General features: G+C 50.0%; 1 protein-coding gene across 8 annotated transcripts in view; it reads left to right on the plus strand.

The window, feature by feature from the left end:
- The window catches only part of ASPH (aspartate beta-hydroxylase), a 675,802-nt gene that overhangs the window by 252,157 nt on the left and 404,567 nt on the right, over positions 1-19,078 (plus strand). For all 8 annotated transcript variants that reach the window (XM_085605545.1, XM_085605551.1, XM_085605546.1 and 5 more), the window contains one exon: positions 2,519-2,572. In XM_085605545.1, coding sequence (XP_085461671.1) covers positions 2,519-2,572 — 54 coding nt within the window. The remainder of the gene's footprint in view (positions 1-2,518; positions 2,573-19,078) is intronic.

Consider the following 19,078-nt stretch of genomic DNA (forward strand, 5'->3'; position numbering starts at 1 on the left):
GGTTTGTCAACAAAATCTTGGGGACATTCTGAAAACGTCCCTGGAAATACATTCCTACCATTGCCTTTGTGGTTTGTAACTCACATCTGCTTGGTTTCTATTTGCTGGCTTTGTTTTAGGCTGTCCAGCTTGAATTTGTCCTTTCCATGCCCCATATGCTATTTACCTTATCCTTCCTCCTGTGCTAAATTTACAGTATCCTTCCACCAGTGCTCGATTTCTGTAAGCAGGCTTTTATATCTTGTTCGTTTTTTTTTTTCTCGTATTTGCTATGCATTCATAGACTGAGGTCTTCATTACTGCGCTCTACACCACTCCAATCTAGGTCACTCCAATCTAGGCCACTCCACTCTTCACCACTCCTCTATGCCACTCTACAACTCTGCACTCTTTGCCAGTGTACTCTAAGCCAATGCACTCTACTCTGTACGACTCTACTGTATGCCAGTGCACTTTATGCCAATCCACTCTACGCCTATTTAAGCTGCTCTGTACCACTGCACTCAATGCCACTGTCCTCATCACCACTGACTCTCTCCTGCACCACTCCACGCCACGCCACTTAACTCCACTCTACACCCCTCTACGCCACTGGTCTATTCTGCCCCACTCCACTCTGCCACTCTATTTTGCGCCACTCCTCTCTACATTGCACCACTCTGCTCTGCACCACTCTGCTCTGCACCACTCTGCTCTGCACCACTGCCCTTTTCCTCTAACCACTGCACTCTGAGCCACTGAGCTCCATGCCAATGCACTCTACACCACTTTACCCAAAACCAATGCACTTCACGCCGCTGCACTCTAAGCCAATTTACCCCGCACCACTGCACTCTACGCCACTTTACTCTGCAACACTACGCCACTGCACTCTACACCATTGTACTCTTTCATTGAACTCCCGTCCACTCTATTCTTCCCTGCACCACTGTACTGTCACTGCTCTCTATGCCACTGTACTTTGCATTACTCTACACCACTGCACTCTACAACACTACTCTGCAACACTGCACTCTCTGCCACTGGACTCTACACCACTGTACTGTGTGCTACTGCAGCCACTGCATTCTACTCTGCACCACTCTACTGCACTCTTCGCCACTGCACTCCACGCCACAGTACATCACTGCTCTCAACGTCAGTGCTTTCTACTCTACAACTTTACTCAAAACAATGCACTCTGTGCCACTGCACTCTACACCAATCTACACTGTACTTTACACCACTTCACTCTAAGCCACTCTACAACAGTCCACGATACTCGAATCTGACGCTCTGCACCATTAAACTCTACTTCACTCTGACACTCTACGCCACTCTGCCTCTCCACAATACCCTACTCCATGGTATGCCACTCTGACACTACTCCATTCTACGATGCTCTACCCCACTCCATGCTACTTTACTCTACGACACACTGCTCCACTACTCCCCTCATCTCCAATCTGTGCCACTCCCTTTGCTTTATATAGCGCGAACTGGACGCGGACATCGGGTATCAGAGCGCTTTACATGAGCACCAGTTTTGTCACAGATGGACTCATTAGTTTTTGTTCGGCACGGGGAGATTAAGTGATTTGCCCAGAATCACAGCATGTTGAGCGTCGTCGAGACTTGAACCTGGTTCCCCAGCTTCGAGGTTGACCGCTCTAGCCGTAAGGCTACACCATCATCCTTCTTTCTACGATGATTTACTCTGCTCTATGCCACTGTGCTCTACAACACTACTCCACACCCTGAACTCCCTCCACTCTAACACTGCCACTGTACTCTACTCCACTCTATGCCACTCATCTCTACGACACTACTTCACTCTACACCCTTCCACTCTACGATACTCTTCTTCCTCCATGACACAGCACAATGCTACCCCAATCCATGCCACTCAACTCTACACCACTCTATGCCACCCCACACCACTCTCCGCCACTCTCCTTTACTGCACTAACTAGCAGCCACTCTGGTGTGCAACATGGCTAAAACATATTGACAAAGCAATATCTCCTGCATAGGTGAGACCGATTGGCTTTGCCAATTCTTGCTCCACTTTCTCATTGTTTTCCTTGTCTTGGCGCCCTTTATTTCATTCTTTTCATCATTTGTGATCTGCATGAATTGAATGACCATGCTTCATTTGCGAATTAGTAAAACTGGATAAATATCATAGTTAACTACCTTTTATTTACAATTAAGTAAGTACCACACAGCATACTAACTGCACCACCCCAGCACTCACACTTCCAGCACCCTCTCATCTGTCCCATATGTAGTCTGGCCAATTAAGGCATTGGTGATTAGTACAAAAGGATAAAAGAATGAGGAGCATTGATGAACACCTACTTCGAACTAAAAATCTGGTATTAGTGGTGCCATGAGGGCCCTAAAGATCTCCTGTATTAAGTGACGAAACAGCTAGTAGAATGCTATATTGTATTAAAGTAATAGTTATTCAAAAGTGTTTCTGTATGACAAATGTGACAAAATTGTACAGAAAATAATTGTTTTTGTTTTTTTCCAGATTCCGATGACATCCAAGAAGAGACGGATGAAACTGGAGATGCTGAAGCAGAAGGTTTGTTATGCTTTCTATCCGCAGTTATGATCTAATAATTGGTAATGAAACTGGGATTTCTGGGTTCTTGCCATTTGTAAATCAATGCACTCATGGGATATTTCCAGGTGGGGCCAGGATAGAGTGGGTGTGGCTGTCGAGACTCACCAAATACATGAGACTGCAACAGACAGTGCTTGTGAAGTGGGAGTTGTGATGTTCGTTAGGAGATATTCCCATTTTTTTGTATGAAAGAGGATTGTTCTGATCCAGACTTTACCAAATGTGGTCTGTGTGAGAGAATGTTGTAGTTCTGCTGCCAGAGCTGTGAAACTGGTGTTTGTCTTACTGCTGCTCATGCAGTAACTCTGGTTTGCAGGCAAAATTTACACTTCTCTGAATGTTTTTATGTGTCCACTGTTTATTTAATATAATTGTTTGTGTACGCACTTCCGTGCATGTGGGCATTGCAGGAATTGCAGTAGCTTGTGCTTATGTTTTTGTGAAGGAAGCTCAACAGCTGCAAGCTGTCTTTGCCTTTCGTCAAGAAAGCAAAGTTGGTATTGCTGCTGCCAGATCTGGTTGATAGATGAATGATCTGCTGCCTATTCAGTCTTGAAGTCCTTGTGGTGGCATCTTCCGTGGCAGCCCACTTGTGATTGCATGGGTCGCTCTGGGACTTTAAGAGTAATAGACGAATGCCTTCCATTTCAAATTCTCAACTCAAGAGTTATCAACCACTATAGCTGAATATCAAATGGGAATGTAAATTACGTTTAGCGTTACTCTCCTTGGGGGAGGATGGTGCTTCAAAATGAATATTTGTCCACAAAAGCATGTGGACGTGTGTCCTAAAAACAGCGCATCAAACAAAAGCTGAAGAGCTGTCATCTAGATACGCCAACGCCGCATCTGTGGTTGAATTGACCACACCATGTATCGGCAATTATCAGCAAAAGGCTTAATATTAAACTGCATTGACAAAATGGCATGGCAATTCTTTCTATTTAATCTGCAAAGTTTTTTCCATTTCAAATGACAAGCAGGATTTTTTGTTAAGAAAGAATTAAACTTCCAGCTGAATAAAGTCAGACATGGCCAAGTAAATGGTGTACCGAGTGTAATTTCATATTGCTAACCCAACCCAAAAACCTGAAAAAATAAAAATAATTTTGATACATGGTAGTTCAATCTGTTTGCCTTTTGGTGTCCTGGGGCTGATCTACTAGAGCCCCGAAAATTGTATACCTCTTGCATCCCATTAGCGCCGGCAGGATAATGGTTGAGCAGTCTAAGGCTTACTCAAGAAAGTGTTGTGAAGAAAAAGTAGGAACGGAGTATCTTACAATATAACCCCCAAAATTATGATTGTTCAATGCTCTAGCTTAGTAAAAAATAAAATTGTATTCTAAACAAAATCTGCAAATGTTCGTGCACAAGTCAATAGAACATAATACTTGGGAACCAGATCTCACAGTGTAATACGTGATTCTGCATTTGCCCTTTCCAAGACCAGAGTGTGTCATTCCATAAGCTTTCTGTGCCACCTTGTTCTATTTCTATGGGAAGCCACCCATAAATTAGCATTTTCTAAATGTCAGTCTTTACTCTGGTTCAATCCTCATCGGGATGTGTACTGTGCAGTATATGACAGTAGATACACATGCCCTGCATATTCCAGCCATCTAGTGTTGGGTTCGGCATTTGCAAGTTGTTTTTATTCAAAGAAGTCATTAGTCATGCAATGTACTGTAACTCCTCCCTTAGTATGCAATGTGCATGAGCAATGACTCAATGTTAGATAGTTTTTTCCACCATTGGAATGGGAGGTATACTGACAGGGCTTCAAGAGTTGATGTGTCTTTTGCGTTTCATATGGGCCCACATGGTAAAAACTTAGTCTGCCACTGTCATAAGAATCTCTCCACCGACCATGTTTGTTTCCTTCGTTGATGCCCTCCTCAAACAGACTCCAAGCGATCGAGTCCTTCAATGCTGTGGGCCCGTGCCCTTTTTCGGACTGCATGCCCCCTTCAGTGGCCTGCAACACCAGCAAATGTTGAGCTTCTAAGGGTGATGGAATGGACACTCTTACAGAACTGCTCCCTAGTCTACCAGAAGTACCCATGGCCAGACTCCCATGAAGGTTGTACTCTTACTCTCCCTGGACCGCAACTACGCCCCATGTGAAAGTTTCCCTTGACTTCTGCTCACAGATAGCTCCAGTACCAAAGGGAGAGGCATTGTTTGCACAGAAAAATGCTTCCACATTGCACCGCTGATACCCCAACATCTTAGTCGAACAAGAACCCTTCGGCACAAAGGAGAAAGAGGACACCTGCCCTTCTGACATACAGTGCACAAGGCCACATCCAGTCCAGAGGCCATCTCCTCCAGTGTCTCTAACCCAGAAGAATAAAACTGAAGATGGTTATGTGTGTGGTTGGCACCTACATCATCCCTAGCTTCACAAAGGCCTCATGCCGATGCAAAACACTGCTCCTGTCTGAGTTGGACATTGAACCAGGGCCTCTGCTGCCTTCTGGCTCCAGTCGGCACTGACCGAAGCCCTCCGATCTGAGGAATGAGCCTCCGAAGGGACCAGAGGTTGAAGAGATGCTAGAGAAAATCATGGACACCCACCACCATCGCATAATCAATGGGTGCCCTTCAAACTCCAGGTGCTATGAGCTACTTTCGGAGGCAGCAATCTCGAGAGAAGCGAAGGCCACCTCCCTTGACCAGCTATGATGCTGTTGGAGGCCGCAGCAAACATTCTACCAACAGGCAAGCAGGGGCTACACCAAAGATTCCTTCAGGGGTAGCAACTATAAGAACGACATAGGTCTTAGTAAAGAGACCGTCTCCAAGCACTAACTTGCCACACCTACTGTCATCTTCCTCCTTCTGTCATGTGGGGGGTGGCTATGCATGGGAAAGACTTTAGGATTTCCTCCTCCCCGCTGGGAGGATATCCCCGGGTTCTCACAGTCTGCCATCATGGCTTCTGCCTAGAACTACTCCTCCAAACCCTCACTTTCACCCTCTCAACAGTTGCATCCTGTTGTATCATTTCCGCATGATAACTCTTCAAGACATCATCCTGCTGCTACAGCAAGGTGACTTCATGGTGACTTTAGACTCTAGGACACCTACTTTCCTATACCCATCCTCCCTACCACCCAGTAAAACCTCTGCTTTGTGGTAAATCCCCAACACTACCAATTCACAATACTGCCCTATAAGTCACCACTGCCCCAAGGGTGTTAACCATGTGCCTACTGGAAGTAGCTGTACATCTAAGAAGGGCAGCACTCTTATGTTCCCTTACCTCAACGATTGGCTAGTCATGAGCACCAGCAGACAACAATGCCTAGCCCACACTCAAGCTACAGACTCCCTGCTCTGCAGCCATGGATCCACTGTAAATGCCACAAAGTCCCACCCTCAACCCCTTCAGAATCAGCCCTTCCTGGGCTCTGTCCTAAATGCAGTTACAAGCAAAGCATACTCCAACCAACAGAGGGTGTTGGCCTTTCAGCAGCTGCTGCCTGTTTTTCATCTCAGTCTTCGCCTCAGTCAGAACTGTAATGTACCTCTTAGTAATGATGGCCTAATGCATCGCCATAGTACCCCATGCCAGGCTCCACAAGCAAACAGTCAGTGAGAGGATCTAGTGTAAATGTAAAATGTCAAGGTACTTATAGAGCGCACTGTCACCAGACGGCCACCTTGCGGTGTCGCCTTTGCGGTTTCCTGGCGCTGATACTCATACCGCTGTGGAACCCCTCCTGGCTTTCCCTGTGAAGTGTCCACTCCTGGGCACCCCCAGGGTGAAGCCAGGCATCCTTAGCGCTGTTGGGGCCGGTGTGGAGGCTAAGCAAGCTATTGCCCAGAGTTGCAGCGTGGGGCCCGTGATTAGAATAGGCACCGAGGCGAGAATAGACAGGTCCGAGGAAATTGAGCCTAAGCCCCGCCGAGGCGGGAATCGAACCCTGGTCCCTGGCCAGAACTCTGCTCTAGTGTGGTTGGAGGCCAGTGCCCAACTGTCGCTGCAGTTGTGGTACAGTAACAACTTGTTGCGGGGCAGGTCCTTTGCAGATCCTGTTCCACAGGTGACCACTACAACAGACAAATTCCTCACAGGCTGGGGAGTGCATCTAGACAGCATGTCAATACAGGGGATGCGGTCCCTCCTATGTAAGTGGTGCCACATTAGCTACCTCAAGCTCCTAGCCATACACCTAGCTCTCAAAGCCTTCTTGTAAGTCATCAGGGGCAAAGTAGTCCTTATCAAAATGAGGAAGATGACAGTGATGTATTGCCTTTTATAAACAAGGTGATAAGCATTCTCCCCAGCTCTCAGCACTAGCGCAACAGATCTGGCACTGGGCCATCCATCGTGGCATACACCTTCTGACATAGCACCTTACAAGGAAAGCCAACAACTTTGCTGACTCTCATCAGGATGCATTAACAGGTCCTCAAGTGTTTGGTGTTTCGGCTGTGAGCCCGCTGCGACCCTGCTCGGATGGTTATTTCCACCGTTTTATCTTTCTTCTAAGCATCAAGCGTATTTACGTTTGTTCCCTGCCATGCCATATATCGCCTAGAACTCTGTTTCTTGTTATGCCTTTCACCTTATGAAGATTCAGCTGCGTCCATTATCATTTGGATAAATTCATCCTGTTGGCCGCACTTTGGAGCTTTCTGAGCACCATTTAGCTTCTTTGCCTGCCCTCCAGTGCTTTGGGCCATCGTCCTGGCTATCTAATCCAGGCGCTTCATATTTTCTTTGCACGCACGTGAACTTTTCGCCCTGAAGAAGGTGTGACCCATATGTGGGTTTGACACCGAAACGTGCGTTGGCGCCCCTGTGCCTCCTTTGTTTGCATCTTTTCTATGGAGAAGAAACCAGTTTATGGACTTTATCAGTGCCTTGAAAAGATGACCAACTGAGCCTGGATTTTCCATATCACCCAATATTGTCTGATTTTTCTGTGGATGTGAACTATTCTCGGACTATGTGACTATGTTTGGCACTACCTAATGCATTGCTACCTGATGGAATGTTTGAGTATGTTTGAGTCCGTGTTTGTCTGCTTGTCTGAAAGAGTGTGTGCGTGCGGCTTAGGATGTCTGTAGAGTTTGTGGACAGTTACTGTCTTTTATATATTTTTTCTACTATGGTGATCAAATAATATAAATAAATATGATATCCCTAACTCACAAGTATCTTGTACTATAAATGGGAAGGGTACCCTGTATAGGGCTTATATCGGTGACGTATAGCACTTCATAAAGAAATCTTTAGGCAGTGTTTTTTCTGATTGCCCCTCAAGTGGGAACGCCACCCACACGTCCTACTCTCCTGCTTCTACTGTTGGGGCACCCCCACACATGGACCTGTGTTCCACCCACAACAATTCAAAATGCCCAACTTTGCCTCCTGGTTCCCACACTCTCAGTCCATGGACAGTGCTCTGTTGATGAGCTGGCCAGGGATATTTACCTATGCTTTTCCTGCTCCTCCTGGTAGGGAAGATTTGGCAAACATCCCTCACTCTCATCCTGGTGGCTCCCACTTGGGCTAGACAGCCTTGGAACTGTATGCTGCTGGAGATATCCATCAGTCCCCACGAGGAGCTCACCAACAGGCCAGACCTTTTCATGCAGAACCAAGACTGAAATAGGCACCCAGACAGCTCAACCTAGCAAACTGGTCTTAGAGTTTGGCTATCTTATCCTTCCACAGGAGTGTACAAATATCCTTCCTGAAGCCTGCAGGCATACTATTGGAGCATGTTATTCTGCAAAATAGAAAAGGTTTGTCCATTATTGCATACCCAAGCAACTGCACCCTTTAAAGCAATCCCTCCAGGACATAATTTGTTACCTCTTGCACTTGTAAAAGTCGGGGCTCTCTTACACCTCTATACAGCTACACCTGCCCTTTACTGCAGCCTACATTTACAACGGGGAGCATTCTTCATTATTAAGGATACCTCTCATCAAGGCATTTATGGACGGCCTCAAAGGATTATACCTATCAGGGTGTCCCCACCTCTGTATAGAACCTGGATGTACTCACCAGGCTCAGAGGTACCTTGTTCAAATTCCTACACTCTTGCCCTTTTACAGTTCCTCTTGTGGAAGATGGCCTTCCCCATATCTTTCCTCAGATACATTGGTGAGCTTCAGGTACTCGTAAGTGTGCAGGGACGGGGTGTCAGAGCTACTCCTAAGTTCCTCTCCAAGGTATCGCCTTTCCACCTCAACCAGATTATAGAACTCCCAGTCTTCTTCCCACACCCAGACTCCGCAACAGAGAGCGCTTTATACTCTAGTTGGGCCATCCCATCATAAAAGCTGGCATAGCTAGGTGGATCGTCAAGTAGATCCAGACCGATCACAAAGAAAAAGAGCCCTACCAAAGACCCCCTAACCAGGTTACACTCCGGCCACAAAAAAGGCGCAACCTTGTCTTTTTTGGCCAACATTCCGCTTGGTGACATAGAAAAAGCAGCAACCTAGTGAACTTCATGCGCCTTTACAATAATTGTGTAGATATCCTAGACCTTTACAATAATTGTGTGGATATCCTAGACCATCAATGGGCTATGTTTGGCTTGACAATACTAAGAACTTTGTTTCAGGCTTCTGCACCATCCATGGGCTAAACACTGCTTACAGGGGGGTATTGCTTTAAAGTCTGTGCAGAGCATGTGCATCTACAGCCACACATACTATGAATAGATAGTTATCCTGTAAGCATCTGTTTCTAGCTTCTATTGCTGTAAACTCACATGCAATCGCTCTCTTCACCAGAGCCTGTGTCTGCTGCAGATCTCTCCTCATTTCCATTTCTTACTCTTACAGTACACATGGTCATCATTCGTGTTCAATCGCCACTCCATATATATGCTTACCCGCTCTGCGAAAAGCAGTCTAGCATGACTTTGGCGGTTTCGAACAATCCTCATTGCTGCTGGACTATTCCTTGTTCGCCTGACCGACCTTTTCCTCTAGTCTCCTCCCCCCCCCCCCTTAGGCCTCCCACACCCCTCTCATCGTACACTTTCACCGATACACAGGGAGTTTGGATCGTTGGTCCCCAGCCGGTTTGTCTGTCTCTCACTTTGACTACTTTGTCCCTCTGAAGTACTTCCTCCCTTGCCGGTCTGCCTGACACTATCTGCATTCCTTACCCCTTTTACTATTCCCTCTCTACCTTCCATTCCCCATTAGACGTGTGTCTTGGCTATGCTATGCGTCAATATCTCTTGTTATTGTGTAATCGCTGTTTTTCTCCTATTTTTTTTTTTTTTTTTTTGGTTTTTAAAAATTTTTATTGAACAATAATTCGATTACAAGCACGGGCCTACAACCACCAGGGCCGGCCGCTAAGTACAGAATGAAATATACATTTATCAACGCTGCAGTCGGTTCCCGGGGGTCGGCCCCGTAGTGAGTCCGGATAGTTCTAGAGGCACAGGAGACTTAGATCAAACAAACACAAAAAACTAAAAGAAAAACAAAAGGCGAGGCATAAAGACAAACGGCGCAGGTCAGGCTTCCTCCGGGGAACTCCAGGTCAGACCATTAAGCAGCACACGAAAGGAAGGAGTACCGGGAGGCTGGGGACGGGGGGGGGGGGCCAAGGGAACTGAACGTCCATATGTAGTCATTCCAAAAGGTGCCCGGAACCGTCAAGGGTCAGGGGGACAGGGCGATATCGGTGTCCACCAGGGGGGGCGTACAGATACCCCCGCGATAAGCATTCCATTGCCCCCAGATTCTGCCCCATGCCCCCGGCTTACCACGGGCAACATACACAGTCTTCTCCCTGAACATACACCAGTCCATATTCTCCTTCCATACTGACACGGTGGGCGGCCGCTGGGCACCCCAAAGCTGCGCTATATCTCTCTTGGCAATCATGTTCCCCAGGGCCGCCCACCGAGTCTGAGCCGCGCTATAATCATTGGGCTCCCACACATTCAGGACACAGCGACGCACCTCCGGCAGCAGCACAACCCCAGTGACCTGTCCCATAACCGTATGTACCCGGCGCCAGTAGTCCGCCACCTCGCGGCACTCCCACAGGATATGGAGAAAGGTGGCACTGAGCCCACAACCCCGCTTACAGAGCCCATCGTCGGAATATCCCATCGAGACCAAGCGAGGACCCGTCACATACACCCGGTGAAGAATCTTAAGCTGTACCAACCGGAGACGGGCTGGAATGGCGACCTCTTTGGGGGACGACAGTGCAGACTGCCAGTCCTCGTCGTCCAATTCCACCCCATCCCCCGTCCAAGCCTCCCGAAGGCGCACCAAGAGGTCAGCCCGATGATTAATCAGTTTCTTATAAATTAAAGAAATAGTGCTGTCCGGGACATGTCCGTCAAGTATGCGGTCCTCGAGGGGCGAGGAAACCGGGATCGTGGTCCCCTCTCCAAAGACCGAGAGCAGGGCGTGTCGAACCTGGGCATAGCGGAAGAACTCCCTGTCCGTAAGCTCATATTCGGCCTGAAGAGCCGCGAAAGTCTTAACCGCGCCCTTATGCCACAGGTCTCCCACTTTGCTGATACCAATCGTGTCCCACTGGTCAAACCCCTTCGTAGTCCAGAGGCTCCCCAGGCGATCGGAGGCAAACAAAGGAGTAGCACATGTCAGTCGCTCACCCCAGCCCGTGGCCGCAGTGGCGGCCCTCCAGGTCCGCACCGCGATCTTAGTAGGACCCGTAAGGGTCCGGCCAGCCGAGCGGGAGTACAGCGCCCTGTTATAGTCCCCGCCGGGAAGCAGGAACTTGTCCATCTCATACGCCGGGTTCAGGCCAGGCGCATACGTGGCATGGTTGATGGCCGAAAGCTGCGCGGCCCAATAATACCTGCGAATGTCGGGAAGCGCGATGCCCCCGTCATACCAGGGGAGAGTAAGCTTAGCAAGAGCAATACGCGCCCGCCCGTCCCACACCAGTCTCCTCTGCAGGCTCTCTACCTCCCGAAAGTAGGCAACTGGGATGACGTCGAAGGAATTCTGGAGTGCATAGAGGAACCTGGGAAGGGACATCATTTTGAACAGCGCGGCCCGACCCAGCGGGGACAGGGGCAGCCTGCACCACCGGGCCGTATCCTCTCGCAATCGCCGAAGCGGACGCAGGAGATTCAGCTCATAGCGAGCCACCGGGTCCAGCGAAACGTATATCCCCAGGTACTTAAAGCCGCTCAGTGATACCTGGATCGGAAGCCGAGGCGGTAGGAGTGGAGGACCACCGGAGATCGGATAGACGCAGGATTTAGACCAATTGATCGTGAGACCCGAATTACTCCCAAAGGAAGTCAGAACGTCAAAGAGGACGTTGAGCGACTGCCGCGGTGAGGTGAGATATAGGAGAATATCGTCCGCATACAGCGAAACCCGATCTTCAAAGCCCGGGGCCCACCGGATCCCTCGAAGCGAGGGCTCCCAGCGGAGCCAAGCCGCGAGTGGCTCCAGGGCGAGAGCGAAGAGCAGAGGGGACAACGGGCATCCCTGCCTCGTGCCCCTGCCCAGGGCAAAGGGCCGAGAGACCCGCCCGTTCACCACCACCTGAGCCATGGGTCCCGTGTACAGAAGCTTCACCCAGCCAATAAATCCTTCCCCAAAGCCAAATTTAGCCAAGACAGCCCAGAGGAATGGCCACTCGATGGTGTCAAAAGCCATCGTGGCATCCAAAGAGACCAGCACGGCCGGTTCGGAGAGGAGCTCCGCCCTGGCAAGGGCGCCATGAAGACGCCGCAAGTTAAGAGCGGTGTTACGATGCGGGATGAATCCGCATTGGTCCGGATGAATCAGATCGCACACGACGCTCAACAGACGATTGGCAAGGACTTTCGCCAGGATCTTAGGCTCCGCATTTAGTAGTGAAATAGGCCGGTAAGAAGTACAGCGATCTCGCGGCTTGTCCTCCTTGGGGATAACGACTATCGTGGCCAAACGCTGATCGGCCGGGAGGGAACCCGCCGCCAGAGACTCACGGAACATGCGACTGAGGAAGGGCGCAAGCTTGTCAGGGCGCAGTTTATATAGCTCAATGGGCAGACCGTTGGGACCCATAGCCTTGCCCGAACGAAGGGAGCGGATCGCGGTCGCTATTTCATCCACCGACAAGGGGGCCTCCAGCCGCTCACGGTCCTCAACGGACAGGCAGGGCAAGGCGATATCCCTCAGTAGAAGGCGAGAGTCGTCCTCATCCCTGTCAGTCACTGGGGAGTACACAGCCCGGAGGTGGTCGGCAAAACATTCCACAATCTCGTCAGGCTCCGTCACACACACACCATCCGCAGCACGCAACTCCGGGACCACACGATTCACTCTCTCCTTCCTGTCCAGCCACGCGATCAACTTTCCCGCCTTGTCCCCGGCATCGTACAGTCGGCCCTGCTGCTCCCTATACATAGTTTTGGCCGCGTCAGTGACCAGGGACCTATATTCAAACTGTTTCAAGCTGAGGGCATGGAGCCCGTCCGGAGTAACATTCGCCTCCAAGGCCGACTCCAGCCCCAAGATGTCAGTCTCCAGCCTCACCACTGCCTCACTCTTGACCCTCTTAGCCACCACTATCTGGGAAAGGGCGTGTCCGCGGATCACGGTTTTAAAGGCTTCCCACAGGGACATTGCAGAAGACACCGACCCCTCGTTATCCAGGAAGTATTGGTCCATAGCCTTAACCAGGCTGTCACGAGTCGTAGGGTCTCGCAGGTACCATGGGTTAATGGGAGCGATCCGCCCTGCAGACCGTGGCCCGGTGTCAAAAACAAGCCACAGCGGAGAATGGTCGGAGATACCCCGCGCCAGGTGCCTGACCTCTCGAATCCGACCAGTCTGCGCCGCGGGCATAAGGAAGTAGTCTAACCTAGAGAGACTCCCATGCGCCCCCGAGTGAAAGGTGAATTGACATTGGGTCGGATGCATTAATCTCCAACTATCCACCAGGCCGAAGGTCTCCAGCATCCCACCCAGCCATGCCTGGGCAGCGGGGAGGGTCCTTGGTGGGTGACGATCCAGTTCACCCGAAACCACAGAATTAAAGTACCCGCCCATGAGCAGGAGGCCGTCCGGAAGGTCAAGCAGCATTCGACCCAAGTCAGTGAAGGTGGAGTTCTGGAGGCCCGGGGGGACGTAAACTGAAACCAGGGCAAGGGGCTGCCCCTCCCACTTCCCAATCAAACACACATAGCGCCCTCTGTCATCCGAGACTATCTTAGTGATCTCCACCGGAAGTGAGGTTCGCAGCAGAATGCCCACCCCCCTGGAACCAGTTGTGAAACCAGAATGGGCCACGAGGCGGTATCCCCCCCTGTTCATTGCATGACAAACATTGCCAACAAGATGCGTCTCCTGGAGAAACACCACATCAGGAGTCAAACGACGCAAATATTGCAGTACTACACCCCGCTTGATACGGTCCCCCAACCCATTGACGTTCCATGACATAAGCCTCAACCCGTCCCCCCCCATCCCCCCCAATAGATCAAGGGTCCCCCCGCCTGCCGCACCGTTCCCAAATGTGGACAAAAATCAGTACCTCGCCCTGTAAACAAAAAACACACAGCAAAACAAACCCTCCTCCCCCCCAACCCCACCCCAGGACCAACTCCCCCCACCCTGCACCCCTGCGGGCCAAAAAACCCCCCCAACTTGCAGTGTGCCTGTCGCCCCACTAACCCCATTCTACGAAAAGAACCCAGAGGAGGTAAGGGACCCGTCCCCGCCCGCCCCCCTCACTGGTCCTGGTAAAACACAATATGCAAATGAAATAAGACCCGACTGTACAGTGCAAAAAGGCAAAATCAAGGACCAAAAGTCATTCTAAAGGGGACCCATCACCTGCGGGGCCCGCAGAGGGTCCGGGACGGCCACCTCCGTCCGGCAGAGAGTCCAGCCAGTCACTTGCAGCCACAGGAGAGTCAAAAAAGGCTGTCCGATCCCCATGTTCCACTCGGAGTTTTGCAGGGTAGAGCATCGAATACTTTAGGCCCAGCTCACGAAGACGACGCTTCACCCCTTGGAATCCCATCCGTTGTTTCTGGACCAGTTGCGTGAAGTCCGGGTAAAAATTGATGGTCGAGTTCTCATGACGAACCGGGCCGTGGGTCCGTGAGGCCTGCAGAATAGCGTCGCGGTCCCTGTAATAGAACAGTTTGGCCACGATAGGCCTCGGGGGGGCCCCCGGCCGTGGCCGACCGCCCGGAACTCGATGGGCCCGCTCCACGGCAAAGAACTTACTTAGGCCAGCCGAGGACAACTGTTTCAGGATAAGTTCCTCGACCACGAGGTCAACCGGGCGGCCGTCAGAGGACTCCGGTACACCTATGACGCGGATGTTGTTGCGTCGGGCCCGTCCCTCGAAGTCCTCAAGCCGCCGGGCCATATGGTCGTTAACCACCCTGATGTCTCCAAGCGCGGCCCGCAGATCCGACACATCCGCACCGAGGGTGGAGGTCCGTGCGTCGAGGGCCTGGACCTTCTCGTTAGTTTTGGAGAGGTCGGCCCGGATCAGGGTGACATCGATCGCGACAGTGTCAATCTTACGGGCCAGGGCCTCATATTGCGTCGCGATGGTTTCCCTGATGCCATCAATGGCGCCCATAATGTCCTGCAAGGATAGTTCCGTAGTGGCGGTCGCGCCTCCTTCCGCAGTATCCGAGGGGAGGCCAGCAGCGCCAGAGGGCCCCCTGCCCTGGGTGTAGCGGTCCATGTTATTGCTCTGGACTGCCCCCCCGCGGAGGGAAGCCTTGGTCTTGCGGCCCTCGGGACCCCCTTTGCCCCCCATGTGAACACGGTCACCCGAGGGGACCTCCAATCAAGAGGTGTAAGGCACCAGCAAGAAGACCACAAAATGTCGGTATAGGGGGTCCGAGGCGATAGGCGCTCTAGCGGCAGATGAAAGAAAACCTCATGCAGAGGCCCAGGAAGCACCTCTCCACCCCGAGCGCACCTCCCTGCCGGTCTCCTGAAGTGCAAAACCGAAACCAAAAGTGGTGGATCGGCAGCTGGCACCGCGCTGAAGCCGCTGTTGTTCAATTGCAGCCCGGTCCCTCGGGTCACCTTCACCCCGGTCACCTCCGTCGGGTGGGTCCCAAAAGTTCCGACGACGACAACTCAGGATTCCCAGGTCCGATTTGAGTTTTGAAAAGAGATATACGCTCAGCTGGTCTTTATCTCCCAGATTCCATAAGCCACGTCAGGATATTCTCAGGATAAATTCCGAGGAGCAGAGAGGGTCCGGGGAGCCCTGTGCTCACGCGACCATCTTGGATGCGCGCTAGGCTCCTCCTCTTTTCTCCTATTTTTATTCTTGGCTCCTGTAACTGATGTAATTTTGTAACCTGTAACTCACTGAGCCTCATGTAAAATGCTCTGATACCTCCGGGTCTAGCTGGCGCTATATACAACTCTGCAAATAAAATAAATAAATGACTTCATTGTCTGTGCACATTGCCTGCTAAGGAGTCACAGCACAACGCTTGACTTGAAAGATTTATTCGAAGAACAGCAACTTCCAAACGTACGAGTCCAACACTTGATTGCAGGATTATGTAGCGCATGTGAATCTACAGCACTACATGCTATGATCAGCTGCTTACAGGATACGTAACATTTTATCTTTGTAATGTGGTGCAGAAAAACTAGTCCGATGGTTGTGCTTTTCTTTTGCAGCTTCTAAGTCAAAGTTCCTTTATTCGCCTGGTTGTCTCTTCTCTAGCCTTGGAGAGTTGTCTCGGTTGGGCCATATAAAGTCTCAGAAACCAATGCTTTGGTCACAGGTCCAAACATTGCCCCCTACCCTCAAAGGATCCTTCCTGGATATCTGCTGAGTAAAGAGGGTTTTCCACTGGATCAGATGTTTGGTCCCCCCACAAAGTTGAGCCCTGTAGCCCACGCTCACTGGGCCTTAATGGTTAATGGGACTACAGGACACAGTTCGTCTGGTCACCAAAAAAACATTGTTTGTGGTAGCAGTCAATCAAGCTCTCCGGACAACTAGGGGAGACCTGGTTAGTAGCAAGAGGGTGGCCTTGCCGAACTCTGCTTGGTTAATGATTAGTGTTAGTTCAATTTGACAACCCCACCAAACTCTCTCAGGCAAGGAAAGAAGGCTGGGAGCCTCTCAAGGTATGTCTGGAAGCAGCAAGAACAGGTACTTTGCAGGCCGGGGCGCAGGGGCTCAACACAGATCCCAATACCTGCAATTCTGTTTTCTCCCTGGTGATTTGCAATTCACCTGTTCTTTCTTGTGCAGCCTCTCCACTATCTGGGCAGCTCTGCTACCAGGCAGCAATGTCTGGATTTTGATCTGGGCAGACTTCTACTACTACAGAGATACCTTCAAGGCCCACTGTCTGCAGCAAGTCAGACTCCTTATATAAGGCAGACCCTCCTTCAGGACCTCAGGAAGAAAGTTGCAAACTTCTCAGGTGATGTTCCCTCGTTTGACTGGGAAGCTGACTGTCAAGGACACCAGCTGTGGATCTGACGATTCTCCAAAACCTTGTGAGGTGTTGTCTGCACGCTTCAGTGAGAAGTCTTGGAAATTTGACCTAGAGTTTCAGTTCTTTCTTTGCTGTATTTGTAGACCGCTTTTGTGAATTTTCTTGGCACTGTTCTGGGACAGGTACAAGTTGGTTCTGCCACTTTGTATCCTTCTCTAGACAGGCAAATTCTGTTTTTGTCTTCAAATGACAGCAGGAAGGAGAGGTGGAGCTGGGAATCTTATTCCGAGAGACCCAAAAAATGGGCACATAAGGGAGAGAAGCTTTCAGGTTTTACACTCAAACGCCTATTAGGTGCAGTCCGAGTCCAATACTTGATTGCAGGATTAGGGAAGCAAAGGCAGGTTAGTGACCAAAGACTAATTCTCCTCTTGTTAATAGATCTCTGCCTCCTGTCCTCCAGTATCCCCTATCAGCTTGATGAGGGTGACACCTGAAGGGGACGAAAGGGCACACCCTTTCAGAAGAGTATCTCTGTATTTCTAAAGAGACTTCTCCTCCCAGTCATCCTATGTAGTCTAGTCTGGGGACTCCCTCAAACTTCAGGAATGTCACCAATAAACATCACTTAGTCTGGTAAACTACAGCCTACTTCCAATCTTTATTTTGTGCACAGTGCTTGCAGCAGAGATCCACAATTGATCCCCAGTGTGTGCACAGTCACCAATGGCTCGTACTCTCTAGGCTCATCTCATTTCACACATATAGACAACAAACATGCCTAACCATGCATACTCATTGAAGTGCAGAACAGGTTGCAGAATTCTTGACAGACCAGCTAAACAGGCAAGTACAGAAGGCCAACTCCTCATGCAGGGAACTGCCACTATAAATGAACGCGCTGCGATCAATGTCTGTTTAGGGCAAGCCTTTTGAGTTGACAGTATCCATGCTGACTTTGGGTGGCATACATAGGGCACCCCTCTTGATCGTAGAGCCCCTCCCTCTCTGTCTCAGTTCATAAATCAGCCATCTACCACTTGCACGCGTGATTGTCGTGCTCTCTGAAATAAAAAGAATAAAAAGGTCAAAATACGAGATATTTACATCATACCTGGGGCCTTATGTGTACAACAGTGATACATTGGACAGAATGAACTTAGGATATCCAGACTGAAAAACAAATCCTGCATAGTTAATGTTTGGGCACCCTAAATACAAATGAAGGTTGAACCACTATCAATTTGTTATTACCTTTGTGTCCATTGACAGTATTTTTGTGGTCTGATACCAACAGGCCCCCTTCTAAGTGAAAGAGTTCCTATTTTTTTTCCCCAGTTTTATATATATCTACTGGCGGTCGCCAGTAGATAGTTATAGTTAGGACCTAATTTCAATAGGAAATACGCAACATTCTATTCCCAATAAGTCTGACGCTGATTGACGAATCTTCGCGAAATTTTCCAAACTTTTGGCCAGCTCCGCTCCTACCCTGAAAGTTTTGTGGTGATTCGTCAAGCGGGGACCGAGGAAAAAATGGGGGTCCCAACACGCGTTTTTCCCATTCAATTTCCCATAGGATCTGTTGTCGCAGCTACAGCACGAACTGCTGAACGGAATTGCACCAAATTTGGCAAAGAGGTAGTTCTCAGTTCAGACTCGTGCCTTTTGCATAAATGGTGTGAATCTGTTCAGTAGTTCCTGAGAAAATTAGGGTGAAAAAGTTAGTGATATCTATGGCCCGGGGAGGATCCGAGCACCCGACCCGCACCGTAAGCGCACCCTCCCCGAACCGAGCGCGCACCCCGACAATCACGCGCTGAATGCTAATTGGCTGTCTACATTCGAAACCAGGAACTGTTGGCGGCCATTTTCTGCCTCGGTAGAAGCGAGGCTGAAGAAGCAAGGGGAATAAGTGTGTAAAACATATAAAGGGGGCAGAGTGGAAATACTCGAACCCTCTAGATCTGCTTAGGGGGTCCCAGAAGGACCCCCTGGGGCCCCCTTTTTAAAAAAATAATAAAACGGCGAAATGCACGCAGGGTGC

The sequence above is a fragment of the Triturus cristatus genome, chromosome 5_1 (genome assembly GCF_964204655.1).
Source record: "Triturus cristatus chromosome 5_1, aTriCri1.1, whole genome shotgun sequence".
Classification (NCBI taxonomy): domain Eukaryota; kingdom Metazoa; phylum Chordata; class Amphibia; order Caudata; family Salamandridae; genus Triturus; species Triturus cristatus.